Genomic DNA, 20,774 nt, shown 5'->3' with positions numbered 1-20,774 from the left:
AATTATTAATTTTCTATCACTTCAGTACAAAAACAGAATCCTATCATTCATAAATTACATTAAATCTTAATCTGACAACACCTGTCACTAATTGACAGCTCGGTTCACTACCGCGCTGCGCAAACGCATGCGACCACAGACTAACCAAGAAAAACATAAATACCTACATTTATTACAACTTCTATTAAATTTCTGCGGTTTTGTTAAACAATTTACTGTTTATATTTTATCTTGTAATTTTCTTATTTTTTATTTTTATTTTATATTGACCACAAGCAGTGATGGTGGCCTTCGATTTCTATTTCTATATTTAGGTACCTATTTAATGTGGTTAATAGCCAATAGGCCTACTATTTATGACCTCGATATTTTAATTAGGTTTGGACTAACTGGTAACTGGAAATAATTTACAATGTAGAAGACATAGGATATTTGATTATGTAATGAAAAACATACCAGTTTTACATAAAAAAAGAATTAGATTTTATTTATTACAATATAAGGCGGTAGAAACATTCTAGAATTAAACGTTATTTTGACGTGTGTTTTCTAGTTATGTAGCTGGTTCTATTTTAGGCTTTTTTGTTTTTGAACAAAGTCCGTCCACAACCACCCATAACGCCGCAACTCCTGTTAATCAGAATCTACAGTAGATATAACCATGAAAACACCGTAACGTTGAAGTGTTCCCGGGATATGAACGACTGTCTTGGATCCCACAACGAAAAAATCAAAAGATATTGTTAGATTAGAAGAAAATAAAATGTTAGTTTCCACTTCCCTCGGCGAATTTAATGCAGGAGACAGAATTACTTGAACCTTAAAGCAGAAAAGAGACTGTACAACTGAAAAAGTAGCCCAGTCGTCAAGCACCACGGAAATTTGACTTGAAACCAAGTGGGAACTTGAACTTAGCAGGTCTGGAGAGGAGTTGATATTTCAGCTCAGTCAATTTAAATCTACATTAAGTGGACGTCAATAGTTTAATTGAAAGTTGTTGAAACACACCCCAGCAAAAATTTGGGTAGGTACGGTAGACAGTTCTCACAGTTATACAAGACCAGGTAAGTAATGTAAATGACAAAATTAAATTAGCCGCGTCTGCTGGTACCGGATGAAATAGTATTGTGGACACACAGCAGGCTGTGGATATCAAGTTACTCGACGATATACTTAGTTGATGTCGGGATAGAGGAGGGTTTAACCTTTTGTGTGCCGTATACGTAGTATATAAGTCAACAATAGAAAATGTATTGTCTCGCATGAATCTGCGTTCCTGCACAAGACGGATTAAAGAAAGAAAGATCACTTTTTTTCTTGGAGGTAATAAAAATAGCTGACACTTTATTACATTTGGCCATAGAAACTATGTTCGTTAGATTACCAATATCGCAAAATAATAGAATGGAATCCGCAGAATCTGGAAGATGACAATTCTATACTCAGCAGTGGATGATCGGAACTTGAAATGATGGCGAGTAGGCAAGTGGATATCAGTTCCTAAAAATAAGTTTCATTAAGACCAGACTTAAGAACAGAAATAAAATTATGGCCAATTCAGAAATCACGTGTTGGGCAGCTATACTTTTTATGAATTTTGGGTAAACGAGTCGACGGATCACCTGATGGTAAGCGATCAGCGGCGCCTATGGACACCCGCAACACCAGAGGAGGCACAGGTGCGTTGCCAGCCTTTAAAAAGGAATACGCTCTTTTCTTGAAGGTTTGATACTTGTGGCAACTCCACAAACGAGGCAGTTCCTAGGGATGTACCAATATCATGTGACCCATCTTAATCCGCCGTATCCATTCCCTAGCCAAGTTTTGCACCGGACACAGCATCCTGGGCATTAAGTTGCAAAATGTTAAACACAACACCTGGACTAATTTGTTCCATCTATTACACAATTGCCTTGGATCGTGGGAGGAAGGAAATACTGTCTGATGAAGTAAATTTCACAATTACGACAATTGGCTCGCGTGAAGTGAGGACAGGGGCGAATGGCTTCTCATTTGTTGGTGTTAAGTTCCAAGGGATTAATATAATGATACAATTATGTGGTTAGGAAGGACTTGGTTGTTTTGGAAGTGTTGCTATGGAAGACATTACGGTGCTACAACAATGAGCATGGCTTTGTCAAGATATAGTAGAGTCAATAGTATTTTTATGATTAGCTGACTTTAGGCAGTTTCTGAACGATCGATTGTTGTGAAATATGCTGAGGAATCGATTTTATACGAAGCAAAGAACTACATATATTTGGTATATGTGCAGGTATAGATGCTTGCGCTGTCTTCTGTCTCTGTCTCTCAGAGATACGTGTATGTGGTAAGCGAAGATACTTTAAAAGAAAACTTTTATGAAATCTTTAGCTAGCACTAGACCCTTATCGAAATTTATCTTATCTTTCAATCCAAATCTCGCGAGCACTAATTAATCTTAACAGTTTTCCTTTTCCTCATTAAATAAAATAAACAAATCGTAACTGGTCTTGGTGTGACCTACTTGAAAGTCTTGACAATAACCTTAGGAGATCGCGTGCTGGCACTTGTCGCCATTACGATCGGCGGTGTTCGCTGTTTAGACAATCTTAACTAGGTAAATGGGTTCCGTATTCTGCTAAGGATGGATGTCCGCGTATGAAATCATCTGCTGGATTCCAGATGAGATCTCGATCTGGATCTTTTGTTCCTTCTTTGTTGCGGTCTTACTGGATTTTTATATTTCCTAAGCTGTTTGGTGTAGGTTCTACGAGATTCTACATATGAATGTGGAAAAGCGAGAGTGAGAGGGATGCTACCTTACTAATCGATTGTCTTCATACATCATCATCATCAGCCTGTTTCCGTCCACTGCTGGATATAGCTCTCACCAATGGCATGACACTGAGCTTGATAAAATTCTAAATTCGATTCTCCATTTATTGTCTTTATACATTGGAACTATTCTATATTTGAAATATAATACTGTACTGTTTATCTATACTTATAAATTACTTTATTTGTCAAAGCCCAACAATATTTGTCCTAATCTTGGGACAAACACGGTGGTTCTTACAAACCCTGAATCAACAATCAAATCTTAAATCAAGACAAATTACAATAGCTCTTTTCCTTTACCTAGTAACCAATTATTTGTCAACAAATCGTTGCCAGTATTAATCGTTTGACAACAATGTTCCTCAAGACATTTATAGCCTGTTCTTGTCAATTCTTAATCTTGATAGTCCATAAAGAATTAAGTTATTTACCTCGTACAATTGAGTGATTAATTGTGGTATTGCATTGTTGTATAGTTTGGTTAAGTTATTATGCTTAAGTCAACAGTTCTTAAAGTGAGGCAAATTGTGGTTGTTTGGCCATCAGCTACGGACGGATTTGATTTTTATTAATTGGTATATTGGTATTTATGTAATTAGGGCAAACAATGGTAAACGATCAGCGCCACGCATAATATCTGTGTATGGGAAAATACGAGCAGCAAAATTCATTGGAAATAAGTAGATTTTTGGAAATGTTTATAAGAAGGAACACATACACAAAAACAGTATAGTTTATTCCAAGGGTATTTATTTATAAAAATATTATACTGTTGGCAGGACTACATTCGCTAGTGGCGCCATCTAATGAGCGCAAAACAAAAAATATCTCCAACAATTCTGAAACTCTTTTTTAGAGGAGTTATAAATTGTACTTTTTCTGAACAGCAAACATAAATCTTCTTGTGCCCTAGGTCACAGAGATAAGATCAGAGGATTATTATGTCATAGACCTTCAAAAGTTGATTTTGAGCCAAAATGGCGGCATTAAGGTCACATTTTTGAAAATTTATTTGAGGCTACAGGAAAAGTTTCCCAAAATGGGCAGACTTACGTAAAGTAAAAAACTAAAATTTGTATTTTATAAATAAAAACGTCTCTAAAAACTTCTTGTGCTAAAATAATGACTTTAAATTGAATGTCTCAGAAATTCTTCACAAGTCTTTCCAGAAGTTACGAAATTCCCAAGAAATTAATGAGTCTGAGGAGCGTTAATTGTTCTCAATTATAATTATTTTGAAGTATTTGCCCGCAGCAAATGTAGAGGAAGGAGTATAGATTTTCCTATGAGTAATGTACCCATACAGTTTGCAGGTTACGCATGTGGTATTTTGTTTTCTTTTTCCCGATTTCTAATCTACCTACATTAACATCTCTACCCAGGTTTTTTTGTTCCTACCTACTTTTTTATGGAATAGGGGGCAAATGAGCAGACGGGTCACCTGATGGTAAGCGATCAGAGCCACCCATGGACACCCGCAACACCAGAGGAGTCACAGTCACTAATAATCACTACAGACGCAATCTATCATACATGTTTTGTCTTTAATACCCTGATTACCCTTTTTAGATCGTTACTTTAAGTAACGATCTAAAAAGCGCCTTATTATTTTAATGAGCTTATTCTATGGTGTTTGTATAGTCATTAAAATTAAGAGTGTGTACCAAATATCAGATCGATCGGACGTCAGAAAGGGGGTTAAATACCAATTACTAAATTTAACACAAATGAACAGGTCAAACTAAATATAACCATTTAAATAGGCAGACTAAAAAAATACAGTATTATGTTATTACTTAATTTTCTCTGATTAAAAATAAAAGTTGACAATAACTAGTTATATGAATAACTGCACAACTCCTTGTAAACAGCACACAAAGGTTCCCATCTCCTTGCACCCACAATGCATTACATATGGCTTCTCTATATACTGCAAACTGTACATATACGACTCGTCACGACTTCCGACAGGTTTTACATAAGAGTACCATAATAAAGACATCGGCAATCATTTGTCTGCTATGTAGATCAAGTTCGTTTAAAGTCACATGACATACCGACACACAAACATAGTGTGTCATGCCTATCTCCTGTTATTATAGAAAATCATGTAATCTTGGGTTGGGAAGCTACTTTTGTTTCTCTAACATTCATCAATTGGGATATTTTTTTCATTTTCGAATAGGGCGCCATCTACGGATAGCGACAACGACAATATATTTTGGCAGGACGTGGTAAATCTTTACAATTCGTACTATAGACTATTTGACGATAAGAAAGTTCATAACAAGGGTATTTAACGTGATCTAAATCATGCACAAATTAACAATAACAAATTAAAAATAATATATCAAATGTATCAAATACACAAGGTAATAAGGTAGTTAACTAATGTTTATTTTAATGTCCGTCTTGTAGATTAATTTAAAATATTAGACACGTATTTTTTATTATCTTACGGAAACAAATACTTTTGAAGATATATTGATTTGAAATATCGCGTGACGTCATTTCTAGGTACATTTTATCCGTAGAAATAACGTATTTCTCCGATCCTAAACTTTAATAAAAAAATACATGTCTAATATTTTTTAATTACAAAACTGACGGGCTACATAGTTTTTTTTTTATTTTAATACCCCATCATCATCCGTATTTTGCATTGCCGTTTCTTTTGGAACATTTTTTTTTGCAAAGAATCTACTACGCATACTTATTTAGAAGATAATTTTGCTTCCGTAAAACTACAATTTCTCTTCGAAATAACATCAAATAGGAAATAAACAACAATACATAATATTTAGTCACGTGAAGCGATAACTGACATTCCAGTAAAACATCTGCTTAATTAATTATTATAAATGTCTTGTACAGTGTACTTTGTAGTTACGACTTTCCCTGAAGATAACAATCATATGATGTTATTTATGTTCTTATTGTTATTATTAAAATGGCGGACACTATGTTTATAGTATTATGTAGTGTAGTGAGAAGCTATAGGTATTATAAAGTTGATAAACTTGTGTGATACCTATTCTTGTTGTCGCCTTGGTTGATGTGTTGTTCCTTTTTTATGTTATAAGTCGGTAAACGAGCTGACGGATCACCTGCCTTTTGGGCGTTAGGAATTTAAGGGTTGTTAATCGGAGATTAAGAAGATTAGGAAGGGGGTAATTGGGCAGGAAATTAGTTGGGTAATCCGTAACAGAGCAGTTACCAAGTACGTTGTCAAAATCATAAACAGAAATCCTTAAGTTCTTAATAGTTTAGGTGGAAACTTAACAATTAACTTGTAATGAAAAAGAAATTATTTTATCCTGATAGACGTTTGAGAAACTATCGTCATTCATCTAAAAAGTGACGATGATGATGCATATAAACATGCAAATATGATATGACCTAAAACAATTTTCAGGGTTGCCACTTCACGTAAAATTTTATACGTTATGTATTTTTTTCAAAAAGCATAAAAAATTGAATTGATTTTTTTATGTAAGAAAGGTTTGGCCAAAAAAAGAGCATTTATAACATTATACACGGTGTCCCTGATTTAAAAAATATGATCATCATAAAACCCATACTTTGGTCCATAAATTATTTTTACAGATGTTAATAAAAAATAACATTTGTTGATCACCAAGGTGATTGGACGATTTAGTGAAGGCAAAGTGTTGCCAGGTTACCTTATTTAGCATTATTTTCTACCTGATACTATTCAATGAATTAAACTTATGATTTTTAAACCATGTCTTACTTTATTACGGAAAAGAGTCATTTGAAAGAGAAAAAAAAACAAGTTATTTTATTTAATAATTTGTTATCTTGAAGAAGTTCGTTAATATCAATATTTAACCAAAGGCCTACATGTAATAAGAAAAGCTTATAACAATGATCTATTTAGGACAAAATATTTTAACTAGCAACCCTAGAATTCGCACGTACCACTCAAATTGGCCAGAGACACGAAATATCAATCAGCACATGATGTTGTGCTAATGATTGACAATGAATAATTAGTGTTGCCACTTAAAACGGGCATATTAGCGAGGTATAGATCATTGATCATGTGCCTAGGCGCATCCTTGAATTGAAGTAGTTAGAAAATCCGGCAAAGTGTGAGTTGGGTACCACAAAAAAGTTTAAAAAGTATGATACATTTTTTTTTATTGATTGACTTTTCTTATTTTCTGGTTTGTTGGTTCAAAATATGAGACCTCATGTTTTGTAGTCTAACTTGTAACAGGAGAAATGCAACATATCAGTTGTCTTACATAAAAAAAAAAACATCACATCTATTTTCCATGACCCCCATGGGAAACAGGCAAAACCAGAGAACAGCAATGATCAATCAGTCAGCTGTTTTAATTCTCTTTTAAGAGATAGGGCGACCAACGAGCTGACGGATTACCAGATGATATTATGCAATCGCCACTAATTGCAATACCAGAGGAGTTTCAAGTTCGTTACCGGCCTTTTAGTACGACCTTTGGATTTTGATGATTTGATAGATTCTACGATAAATTGTATTAGCACTACACTACTCTGTAAACAAAGTCTAGGATTCGATTCTACAAAGGTGATAATTCGATCATCGTGATGATCCAGTTAAGAGGCCTGAAAAACTGTCCAATTAACACGTTTCAGGCGATTTTTCAGCGTTATATCTAATCGCTTCTACCTTCTATAGTTATGTTAGTTCAAGTACACGTAAACTGGTTTTAGCTGGCTTAATTTGTAGGTATACCTCATGGACACCTTAATTTAAACATCTATCAGTTAAATGATTGAACAGAAGTTAGCACTACTCTTTTTTTTAAAGGGACTTAATCATCCAAGTGTCTCTCTAGTGGGTCTAGTTCTGATTGGGAGACGAGCTACCCTTGCTCGCCGTCCGTAGGCCCGCGCTTACGGTGGCTGGAGATCACCGGTATCCGAAGTTTCTCCCGAGTCCTCCTTCCCTCTCCTTAGCTAGCTTGACTGCTTCGCAGAAGAAGCAGAAGGCATCTCAAGTCGTACTACCCTAAGCTCAAACTCTAGACATATCAACGTCCTATTACTTTTTTGGTGTAGAAACGTAACACATGCGTACATAAATATATAAGCTCTGAAATTCCGAGCCACAAGCGTGATGCTATAATGATGTCTAAAAGTCACATGCTTCATTACCATTTTCAGTTTCCAAAAAAACAATGACCGCTTCTTTTACAATTATTAAAATAGTTTATAGTCAAAATCACATGACTTTCGCTTGTCATATGAGTAACATAGTTTTTCCTCATTTAGTCAAAAGGACTATTATGAGGTAATTATTGTAATTAGGGGAGAATAATCGATTTTGTTGTGTATACTAAACATTGTAACGGACATAATGAAGATAATTTGCAAACTAATAAATGCATAAGTTTTTATGTTTGGACGTTGCTAATGAATCGTGTTATTAGTGGAACTAAATAAATATATGTATTTGGTGTTTTAAATTGGATTGTGTTAAGAGAGTATGACTGCATGTTTCGGTGGCCGTGTGATTTAAAAGTTCGACTGCAGGACAAGCAAAATTAAAATAACAGATGAAAGGAATCTTCGTCAGATCTTCAATTTAGGAGATTAAAAAATTGTGTAAGTTGCACCTTGACATGAACAGAGGTAATAGTAATTTTGGACTACTACAGTTCATAAAAGAAGTTTGAAGTCTTTAGCCTACTTACAGAAACAAAAACTAGTGCACACATAGTAACATTGGTGCAAGATTTTTTGTTTATAATAAAACGTTAAATAAAAAATTTTATATTTTTGTTATTAAATTTTAATTTTTTTTTTATTTTATTTAATTTTTTATTTTTGTTAATACGAAAAAAATAATATCTTTCAATATCTTCTTTCAGTGCGGTTTAATTTGAGACCCCATCCCAGTATATTTGCAGACCTTCGGCTAATCTCCCCACTTTCACCGCCCATAACTTTAAAACGGCTTAACCGATTTTCATCAAACATGTCTAAGAACACTCGCACGTAAGTCCCCTTTCATACGAAAAAAACTAAATTGAAATCACTGCATCCGTTTGGGAGTTATGATGCCACAGACAGACAGACAGACAGACAGACAGACAGACAGACAGACAGACAGACAGACAGACACGTCAAACTTATAACACCCCTCTTTTTGCGTCGGGGGTTAAAAAGAAGTTTGAAGTCGCCAATACATAATTAAGCAAGCGTGGTTATCCCTTTTGTATAAGAAGAGGCTTTTGTCCAACAGTGGGACATTTATACCGAAGGGTGAGGATAAAGAGAAGTTTAGTAACTTCTCGCTTAATTACAATCCGTACTGTATAAAAAATTGTTAATAAATCAACATGAAAATATAAATTAAGTTTAAAAACCCTCAATGATTACACCGTAACAATCAAAGATCCGGTTCACCGCAAACATCCAAAAGATAACAAACATATTGACAAAAGCCAGTTTTTGCAGTTACCAAAAAACTTTATCAAGGACCAAAAGAGTTGCGGATCAAAGGACCACATTACTTTAAGGACATAATTTTAGTTCTTGAGCAAAAAAAGGGTTCAATAATGTCATGTTTACTTCAGAAGTTTTGTTTTTTCGAACTCAAAACCAGGGGTCAAGGAGACCACAAATACAAGTCGTCAATGTTTTTGGTCTTTTGGTAAGGGACATGGTTTGATAAAAAATACTTTTATTCATACTGTGGATTGAGATTCTCTTGACTGTTGAGTATGAGGTCGCTGATTCGATGGGTAGGTCGAGCAAAATATGATTGATATCGAGATTTCCTTCTCTTTTTTAAAACAGACCTCTGCAGGTGATGAAATATTTTTTTTTACAAAATAGGATTTTTATTAACTTGCATAAAATTTGATACTTAATTAAGGACGATAAATTAATATGCACATAAAAAACATTGGATCTCATTAAAAATAAACATTAACACAAATGTACTTTTCGAAATCGTCAAAACTCAAAAATACCGTAAGTAAGGACCAAGGACCGGTACGGTAACAATTTCTTTTTTTCGAAAATCAAAAAAGTAATAAAATGAAGTTTTTTATTATTCTGGTTTTATAATGTTAATCCCATAAATGTCCAAAATCAGTTATTTGGATTTTTTTTTGGGAAAGCGACCATCGTTTTTGAACGTCTCGAAAATTAAGTTATATTAAGTTTATGGGGCATGATCACAAAATCAGGAAGATGTAACACAGGTCCGAGCACCTAGCTTGACTGACAGACATACTGACTGACAATTCAATTTGACGTTTTAAGAGTGTCTAATTTAGGATTAATTTAAATAAATACTTTGACTTTCACCAGCTCTAATATAGTAACATATAATTCCAGACTCCGTGCTATTGCGAGAAATTTTTGGAAACCCGAAAAGATACCTAAATTGAAACCTATGACGTTTTTCTATGTATTTCTACCAAATCATCATTTGTCATAGAACCAATATTAGTATTTGTTATCAATGATTTAGGTTTTTCACTCCATAACATAGTATAAGTTGTTGGAATACTGTCAATCAAGACCTTATTTAGATTTTAGAGTAATTTGTCATCTTTCTAAATGAGTGAGTGCTAATTTTATGACGTTTGTTTAAAATAAAAGTGTTTGTATTACTTTATCTATATCAAAAAATATGTCAAGATATTTGCTTTTTTTTCGCAAATAAAAAATATATATTTATGAGACGTTTGTTTGTCACGTAACGTTTGAAACAAGTTGCTACGTAACACCTTTACCAAGTGAAAACAACTAGAAAATCCCATTTTTCAATATATCTAACTACAAATGGCTAAAGACCTAGCCACATTCCTTACGCGTAAGTAGTAAGGATCAGCTGATAGGATCCATTAAATCTAGATGTTGTATGTCGTAGGCGAAACCGCAGGCGTACACTACTCAGACGCAATTGTCGATTTAACATACTTTAGAAAACATTATTGTAAGATATATACTTTTTAGTAAAGAACTGTTAAGCGTGGGGATTATACCACTACAGGCCTACTAGGTCCGATGAACGACCGGCTGAGGAGAACTACAAGGGCTACCGGTGCTCCGGCACAAAACAGAAAGTCTGGCACTCCCTCTCGCCTCACCCAGACCGGGAGGAGAGAGACCCACAAAAATCGAGGTCATAATCCAGTAGTTAATTTTCATAAGCTGATGGTGATACTGATGAAAGGGGTTTAAACATCTTAACGCGGATAATAAATTATTTTTTTATAACTTTAGATGAAACATTATAATAGGACCATTACTTATTTTACGATGGGTAGGACCATTACTATTGGTAACTAAAATACAGAATTACTGTCTGATCATTTCCTTTTCTCTTGTTGCCATTGTTAACAAAATTATTAACTAGTGCGCATCGTGGAGGAGATTTTTGGAGATTCAATAGTAAGACTATATGCTCAACTTTTTAAAATAAAATTGTAAGACTTATCGCCGTAATTTTATAAAAAAGGTATAAATATTACTCTATCCTATTTTCACGTTTTACAAACTTTGCGAAAAATATTCTTATAATATTTATTTTAGGTCCTCAAAGAGATAATAAGTTTCACGTGATCAAAGTATACGTGTGATGGTATCACAAATTAAAATCATATCATCATCTTCAATGCATTAAAGTGCATTCAATTATAATTTGGTCCTTTGGTACATGATTCGAGTAACAATCTCAGATTGAGTTTACCTTTTAGTAATGTTTTGTTATATTAGACACTTTTTATTTATTTATAGAGTGTAGTAAAATTATTTTTCTAAATGATAACTATAACAAAGTAATTTTAAGCTCTATAACCGCGGAATCTTTACCGATCAATATATTGGAAAGAAAAACTGTTTGAATTATCAAATGGAACATTCTTTGTTACTGGGACATTTTTAAACTTCTATTTTGACGAAATTTTGTCATTTAAAGCACCAAAAATTTTGATAAGTAAATTTTCTCCAAAACTAGTAAACTTAATTTTAATGATTTTGTTCCTTTGCCTTACACGCAGAAGAAAATAATTAAATCTTCTATCATCAGGTTACTCACCAAAGTGCTCAAGTAGCTGTGTCCGATCTCATCTTCGGAGGTCTCTCCCGACACCAGGGTCTGTCTTTTCCACTTCATCTCACCACTTTATCATCACCACATTGATAAAACAACAAAATCGGAACTTTGCGCGCTATTTCGATACTGTGAAGAATTATTTTTGAGTGTGATTTACGCACGTTTACTCGGATTTACGCAAATTGATTTTTACGCGATGTTTTTATTCGGATTTACGGGCTTTTTGGCCCGTTTGATCGGTGGCTACGTTTGTTGTGGAATATGAGTGTAACTCGTATTTGTATTGTTTTATATTACGAGAATTTGTGATAAGAAGTGAGTAAGCTTGCTGTTGACGTTGAGATTTACTATAATTAGGAAAGGTTTGTGATGTACTGTGACGTCACATGCAGATATTTATGTGAACCCTTAACCCGCTTTTTATTTTATTCTAGTGTCTAGTAGTTATCTAAGTAGTACATGTAACAAGCTAATTTGAGACATAACTGCATTCATTACGGCTCAATTTGCAAATAATACTGTCGTGTATTACAGACGTATTTTATTAAATAAACATGATTATGCTGTAGGATGTAATTTTTTATTCTTAAAGTGCTTATATGAAAATTTCCTATCACGCAAGTATGATTAGACTAAAATTAATGTTTTTAGATAAGATGGGTGATACAAGATGATATATGATGAGCGTAAATCCAATCAATCATTTGAAAATTCCGAAATAAACCATGACTAAAATATCACTCAAAAATAATTTCCACGATCCAAAAAATATCACATCAACATCTCAATAATGCACTTCCGAAAATTTACATATTATCACAAAATTAAAAAAAAAATCGAAAAATCCAAAAAAGGACCACTACTCAAAATGTAAACCTTACATTTTCGCACAAAGAATTCGAAATCGGATTTTTTTTTTTCGAAAAAATTTACGGTAATTTTAGCGGCCGTCCGTCGCGTCCAGGTGGACAGAACTAATGAGATGCGATGCTCCTGCGCATCTGAAGCTGAAAACTAAGGCAACGTGTTGAGATGCGCAAGAGTCGACGATCTGTGATTTACGACGATAGCTTCATGACCGCTTTATTTTGTTTGTAGATTCTTTTATTTCTTTATGAGATTGCTAATGAGTTTATTTATTTATTTATTTTAACTAATTGTGTTATGACTTTTGTTGGGAATTTGGTGTTTAGGTAAGTATGAGGAGTAGGTATTAATTAGTATTGAAATGGAGATCGCTAATTCTATTAAAATTAATTTGTATTCATTCAAATTACCTATACTTATATTATAACAAAACATTTAGTAATGTTGTTATTTAAAATACAGATTGATAAAATAAATAACATACAATAATACCATGACCTAACCTAATACCTAAATGTGGGATTAACGTTTTACGTAAATTATGTTCATTAATTATTTTTATGTAGTTAAGCAGGACATAAAATACCTATGTGTATTTATCTAAACCATTTTATTTATTTTAATAATCTTCTTTTTGTTTTCTGTACTTCTTTTTGAGATGGGACAATCATCCAATGACTTCTCTCGCCTTAGTTGAGGCGAGAAAGAGTGTCAAACTTTTATTGACTAAAAACCACCCTGTTCCTACTCCTGCTTTTCGGGCCGGAGTCCCGTTAATATCTTCTTTTGTTTTTTGTACCTAAGGACCAAACTTACAATAAAATTATTTATTACATCAATAGGTAAATGCTGATTGTTGTTATTTTAAGAGTTGATCGGTCAAAATATATTAGTCTATTAAGTCAAAGTCAAAATTATTTATTTCAAATAGACCAAGAAGGTACTAAGCAGATTTAAAATATTAAAAAAGTCTGTCTATCAGTCAGGCCTTTAGTGAAGCTATTTGCTCGTTCTAAAGTATAGATTCCTATGGAGAAGAACAAGCAAGAACCTCCATAGGTTACTTTTTTTAATCAGGTTCACATTTCAATTCTTGGTTACATTGTTTCGTTGATTCAATTAATGTGAGAAGTTAGATTTTAACACCCTTAGTAAGTGGGAATTCCTGATTAAGATCCAGTAGTATGTTTAACGAATTATAAACTTTATTCTTTTAATATAAAGTTTAGGTTTCTAACCTTAAAATAAGACGAGTGACATTGCGATGTTATTACTAACTTTAATTTGTATACAAAACTTTTTATTACCTATTTGAGGATATAAAATTAATAACAAAAATATACAGCCTGATTTTTTTATCACTAGCTATTTTTTTTCTGATAGTTAGGTATCATTCAAACATTCCATTTTTAAATAAAAAAAAAACATTTTACAAAAAAAATATTAACTGACTTCACTGAAGAAAATCGGTTAAGATTAATGCTAAAAAATTGTCAAAATAACCTTTATTCTAAGGTTGGTGTTAAGTAAGAAACAAACAATAATGAGAAATACCGACTTTCGAAATCAAAGTCAATATGGTCCTTTTATTGTTTTTTTAACCGGCTTTCTTCAGTAAAGTCGATTTTTTTTATTTGTAAAATATATTTATTTATTTAAAAATGGAATATTTGAATGATACCTAACTGGCTGGTGATAATAAATCAGGCTGTATAATATACAATTGAATTAATTATGATTCATGTGTACCTGCCCAAGAAATACTATATAATCTCGGTATTCAATATTCATTATTACAAATTAATATTTATTTGTAACTAAATAAAAAAGTTGAAGCAGTGTTTATGTTTTTTTTTTACACCAAAGTAATATTATGCAGAACCTTTTAAGTCTGGTTTATGCGATGCAAGGTTGTTAACATTTATGTAGGTAAATATGTGCCTTAATACCACAGTACAATGTACACCCATTTTGCGTCACTTGTGCTTTAAGCCCTATGTAATACGGGGTGCTACTACTGAGAAATTTTCGAAAAGCCATAAAATTACCAGTAATTATTTGCCCGACCCGAGCCACCTTACCCGGCAGTCAACCAACGAAACAGTCAACATCATCATCATCATCATAGCAGCCACAAGACGTCCACTGCTGAACCTAGGCCTCCCCCAATGACTTCCAGATAGCTAGTGACAGTGAAACTTTCAATGATAATTTATCAACAGCGTCATTTAAAATCATAAAAATATCCATGTTCACGCCCTTACTAACTAACTACCGAACTATAGTAACCTCACAAATTACCAGAGTGTGCAGTAACACTTAGAGCGTCCTCCGACATCGATAACAAACTCCGTTTATCGATATTCCCAACTCTAATGGCTCGATAATTAACGCGTAATGGCGAGAGTGAATTCACGTGATTTTCACGTATATTTGAGTCAAGTTGCTATGAGCTAGTTTACCTTAATTTATGGTCTATTAAATAATGCTAATTATTGGTAAAATATATTGGAATTGTCCGATTCCTGTATCAAAAAGATTAATTTAAAGGTTCAGTAGCTTGGCTGCACGTTTGATGCAGTGGTTGGGCAAGCGGCTGCTGTGCCATGTGTGATAGTTCGATTTTCGCCTAGTAAAAAATACGGTTCCCGGTTTGAGTGTCATGTGTATCGAGTTCCGCGCGCGCCTCAAAGAACCATCAGACCATCGCCAATGGGGCCCAGTAGGGCTGATGCTCCACCAGGAGCTGGGGACAACCAAGTAGGTTACCAGGCCTTCAGTTCGAAGCAGAAGTAGGAACGGAATGGTTTATAGTTAGCAAGAGTCTGACACTCCCTCTCGTCTCACCTACGGCGGCAAAGGCATACGATGATTTTCGCTCGTCATAAAAAAATGCACAGTAGCTAAGCAACCGGTTGATACGCTGATGCGTAGCGTGTCAGTGCGGCAGTTCGATTCCGTACGAAACGACTCGTTGAAATAGTATCTGTAAACTCTCACGACATTGGAGAAAATCCTAGGGTAAGGCATTTATGTATTTAACCCATCATTAAAAGTAGTTTAGATTTTCCTCACCTAATGAAATGAAAACGAAAAATCAGTGAAAACAATACATAACAAAGAACGTTTTAACAAATATTTCCGTTTGAATTATAAAGAAAAAAGATAAACAAAACAAAACCAATGGCGACCATTAAGTATTGTTTTGTCATAAAATTAACGATTAATTTCACTGTCGATAGCTATTGTCTCTTTTGTATCGGTTTCCTTATTAAACGAATTAGTCCATACAAGGAAATATTGTTAGGTAATATTGCAAGATTTTATAGCGATTTCACATCTGTTTTTCCCGTGCCCATGGGAAGCCTCAACGGTTTCTCATAGACTCAAAGGAAAATACATGCATCATACCGGTTTTTCGCCAGTAGCTTTAGAGATCGTGTACGAACTGCGCTGACCATTAACCATATTCATCATACGAGCTAACAATGAAATAACTATGATGAGCATTTCTGAACATTGTAAACTAATTAATTATTCTATTCTAAATAATAATTAATAATTCAATTTAGTAGCAATCACACCTTTATATCAAAGTTGCATATTTTTTTAATATTTTCCGCTCTTCACAAAAAAAGTTGAACCTATATAAGTAAATACTCTCTTAAATAGTCTTTCAGGAAGTAACAGGCCGTAGCATCACATTGCATTAGCTATTGTGTAGACCATATGCAATAATGGGCAGATGTCGGTAATTGTAATGGCAGTAATTTACGGAAGCAATCCTGTCGTTTGTGGAGTGTCACAATCGAGGTAATGGGGGAAGCGGTCACTGCACGCGACCATAAGTGACCTTTAAATAAGTAATGAGATGGGATCCTGTATGTGTTGAGTTAGAAAGAAAGAAAGAAAAAAAACAGTTTATTTGCACCGATAAAAAAAATAATAAACATAAATAATTAATATGAAAAAAAAACAAACATAAAAGTATTCACGGTGCAAAAAGGAAATAAAGAAAGCTGGAAATGTAATTACTTTTCACTGGTTACGTTGTTTTAAAGTCTATTTTTATAGTATAGGACGACAAAAGAGTTGACGTACTCGTAACACCTGATGTTAAAGCAATCGGCGCCACTTATACCTACAACCAAATTGTGGAGTTCAAGTACGTAGTCGGTCTTTTGAAGTCATTTGAGGGATTTTAGAAAAAGGAATTAAAAATTCTAATTAAAAAAAGAATATTATGTTGCTCCACTCCAGACTCCGTGTAGTGAAAGTAGAGTAAAATAATTTGCCATCACCGGTACTCTCCCTGTGGATGTAGTAAACACCGACTAAAGAACTACACATTTAACAGAGACTGGGCAGCAACGCTCTGTGATAGACCTCTGAGAAATGCATCAAAACTGCCATATCCAACCCGCCTGCTAAACTTGCGAGATTATGGTAAACCCCATCAGTGAATTGTATCAGTCTCTTGACCCATCAAACATCCCTTCATCACCCTTTGTCATCCATGATGAGACTCAAATCTGAGGGTTTTCTGTCCAGTTCAGGAGCAATGACCTGATCAGGGTCCTAAAAGAATTGAGAGAAAATTGCAAAAGTCACGTTACATCAATAATAAACCTCCTTATCACGCTGTTATTTAGGTGAGTCATGTGTACCTCATCGGAGGAGTGAGTTACAATAACTTGAGGAAGTTTCGCTGACCGTGAGTGATACCGCTGTGCTCGTGTTCGTTGTTGCACGACACGAGATGACGGATCAACGATACGTGTTGTGTGTGACGTGCGATAGTAAGTACAATAAATAAATAATATGTGAAGTGGTTATTACCCACTATTAACAGTGATATTACAATTAGTTTTTCTTTATATCGGTTCATTATTTTTTTAAGTCAAAGTCAATAGCGTTTATTTCAATTATCAGGTACTTTAAAACGTTCATAAATAAAATACAGTCTGAAGTTAGGCACTAGTTCCAAATTGTAGCGTTGAATGGTGAAAAACAAGTAAAAACACCAATATTAACTACAGATATTAAGTAAAAAGTTAAAGATAGGTATGTATCTTCGAAAGTATTTGTTTACCGCGTGACGTTTCGATTTGAAATATCGTGTGACGTTTCAATTTGAAATATCGAGTGACGTCACTTCTCGGCGCATTTCATACGTAGAAATTACGTATTTACTCCCACTCCTAAACTTTCATTCGTTTTATCTATTATAGTATTGCTGTGTTATATATGATATGAAAGAATAAAAAAATACATGTGATAGCTTTTCGTTCCCTAACTGACGAACTAATTAGATTTATAATTTCTATATCCCGTGATCCCTATTGTGGTACATTTATCTATCTGACTAAAGGTTTACTATTTATAATTCCGTTTTCAACATGTTTATCATTAACGTTTTCTTTTAACGACATTTAAAAAATAATATTAAAAATAAATTAACTGAATACTTTGTAGGTACATAAATAAATTATTTTAATATACCTAAGACATTACCAATTTTAGTACCTAATACATTACCTGGTACCTACTAAAGAAAATAATTTTAATTACGGTTTATCAGTTTATTGAATATGTTTAGTTCTTTATTAACCTACTTATCCATTTAATTCTCAAATATAATAAAACATTTCATAATAAATAACGAAGATGTCGTGACGGATCGTTGAATGGAAACGCGCACCGTCTTCCCCTTGCGAGCGTACAAATTGCCCATTATGATTCTTCCTTTGCAAGACAAGAGGCGCGCGATGCGTGCGCGCAAATCTCTGACTCCTTTTATTCACGATAAAAAATACTGACGGAGAAAAACTATAAGTAGTTAGGTAATTATTTAAGCGTTTGCTGGTGTATAAAGAAAGTATTAGGTATGTCTTAATTTTGAAAATATTTGCTACTGTTAATCATAGACAATATAGTGACTGTTTGAAGTGTCACTGTATGCCTGCACGGTTGGTGCGGTGGTTGGGCAATAGGCTGCCGTACATCGTGTAGCGGGTTTGATTACTGCACGGAGCAACTCTTTGTGTGATCCGCAAATTTGTTTCGGGTCTAGGTGTCATATATATGTGAAATTGTATGTTGGTAAACGCATCCACGGCACAGAAGAAAATCTTAGTGTGGGGCAACATTTAATAAAAAATATATTTAAAATTCGAAACATCTCATTCATGAATATAAGAAAGTATTTTATGTTTGGACCAATAAAACAATTATCAGATTTAAAGTCAATTGAAGTTCATTTCTCCTTAAACCCTAAACTAAAACACATTACTACAGGGAAAAGTACAAAAAAAAATCTTCGCCAACAATATAACGAAATTGATTGGATAAATTGAATGTCTGGGCATTCGAGGTCGGGCAGATATCGGGGGGATCCATTCCCAAGGTCCAAACTCGAGGTGGAACAAAAATACAGTTTGGGAACAATCACCAAGCCTTTCTGGGTCACTTCTGGGTAACTAATATAAAAGTGTAGGAGAGCCATGCTTCGGCACGAATTGTCCGGCTCGACCGGAGTGATACCACGGCCTCACAGAAAACCAACGTGAAACGTTTAACAAGGTTGAGATCGATAACGAGAACCGACCAATCAGAGTACCGAATGCGCTCTCATTTTGATCTCGTTTAACGTAAGACAAACTCGTACTAAGCCCTCTGATTGGTTGGTTCATTCGCGCGCGCCGAAAGCGCCGAACGCGCTCTCGTTTCGTTTTCAACGTAAACGTAAAGCAAACTCGTACTAAGGGTACCGATGATTATAAAATTATGGATCCATTAGATCCATTTTATTAATTGAAATGAAGTGACTCTATATCTCATAACATGCCTTGAGCCATATGGATCATCTGACAGATCAATATCAGGAAAAAATTGCACGTGCTTGGACAAGCGCGAAATCTATTAGCATAAATTAATAAATCAACGTACAAAGAACATTAGTGTATAACTAAGGCAGACAATAAACATACAGAACATGATTAAGTGATAAACATACACACAAACTTTCGCCATTTATGACATTTGTAAGATGGGCACTAAACTATCTAAACTATAGGAAGAAAGAAATAACGGAGACACATTAATGCAGTAAAGTAATAAGGGTCCGATCACACAGACCGGCTCGGAGAGGAGAGCAAATTATTATCACGTTGAAAACAGAGTTTTAAGTATTTGTATAAGATCCGGAGCTGCGGACAACGTAAAAGGTTACCGGGGCTCCGGCTCAAAGCAGGAATAGGAACGGGGTGGTTTTTAGTCAGTAAGAGTCTGACACTCCCTCCCGCCTCACCCAAGGCGGGAGAAGTCATTGGATGATTTTCCCACCTCAAAAAAAAGTATTTGTATTGAAGTATATTTTTTAATGTGCAGTGTTTTTGACATTAAAAATGCTTAAAGGCGCTTGGTGTGAAATAAAAAACGCTTCCAGTCAGTCTATGTGAAATAATAAGTGTGGGATGGGCCGGCTCGACCGGAGTGATACCACGGCCTCACAGAAAACCGACGGGAAACAACGCTTGCGTTGTGTTTCGTTGTGTGAGTTAGGACTCCAAGCATATATGATCCGGTCTATGTAAAAAGAAAAATGCGCGCCGATGTTCTCCGAGCCGGTCTGTGTGAACCGACCCTAATGCTGTAATGTAATAAATCTTTTACTCATAAATCAATCATTGCTACTCCTACACCGATTGTCACGTGGCTGCAAGCACGACCACTAAACTCATGTTCTTCGGATCAATCAACATGTTTATTTAGCATAGCTAATCGATTTATTCATTGAATTTTATTTCATGTTCATTAAAATTATGCTGCTAATTTCATTCTTAGAAAACGAAGAACGCAAAATATTTGGTCTAACTGAAACGGACTCAAAGTCTGGTATAGTAGCCACATGTGTAAGTCTTTTTCCGGAGCTGCGGACTGCCTAGCGGGTTTACCGGGGCTCCGGCTAAAAAAGCAGGAGTAGGAACGGGGTGTTTTTAGG

General features: G+C 34.5%; 1 protein-coding gene across 3 annotated transcripts in view; it reads right to left on the bottom strand.

The window, feature by feature from the left end:
- LOC118281893 (chloride channel protein 2) overlaps positions 1 to 20,774 on the bottom strand; it is a 90,600-nt gene that overhangs the window by 41,101 nt on the left and 28,725 nt on the right. Inside the window, exons 1-2 of one of the 3 annotated variants that reach the window (XM_050699520.1) lie at positions 12,839 to 12,953; positions 11,888 to 12,031 (exon numbers count right to left, since the gene is read on the bottom strand). The exons of 1 other annotated variant lie outside the window; for it this stretch is intronic. In XM_050699520.1, the coding sequence (XP_050555477.1) occupies positions 11,888 to 11,965 (78 nt within the window). In that variant the 5' untranslated portion in view covers positions 11,966 to 12,031; positions 12,839 to 12,953. Of the gene's footprint in view, positions 1 to 11,887; positions 12,032 to 12,786; positions 12,954 to 20,774 lie in introns of those variants that run through there. One more of the 3 variants, XM_050699519.1, reaches the window with a different exon arrangement.

This window comes from Spodoptera frugiperda, chromosome 16 (genome assembly GCF_023101765.2).
Source record: "Spodoptera frugiperda isolate SF20-4 chromosome 16, AGI-APGP_CSIRO_Sfru_2.0, whole genome shotgun sequence".
NCBI classification, from domain to species: Eukaryota; Metazoa; Arthropoda; class Insecta; order Lepidoptera; family Noctuidae; genus Spodoptera; species Spodoptera frugiperda.
Note: the sequence above shows the minus strand (reverse complement) of the source record. Positions and strands in the feature narration are given on the sequence as shown.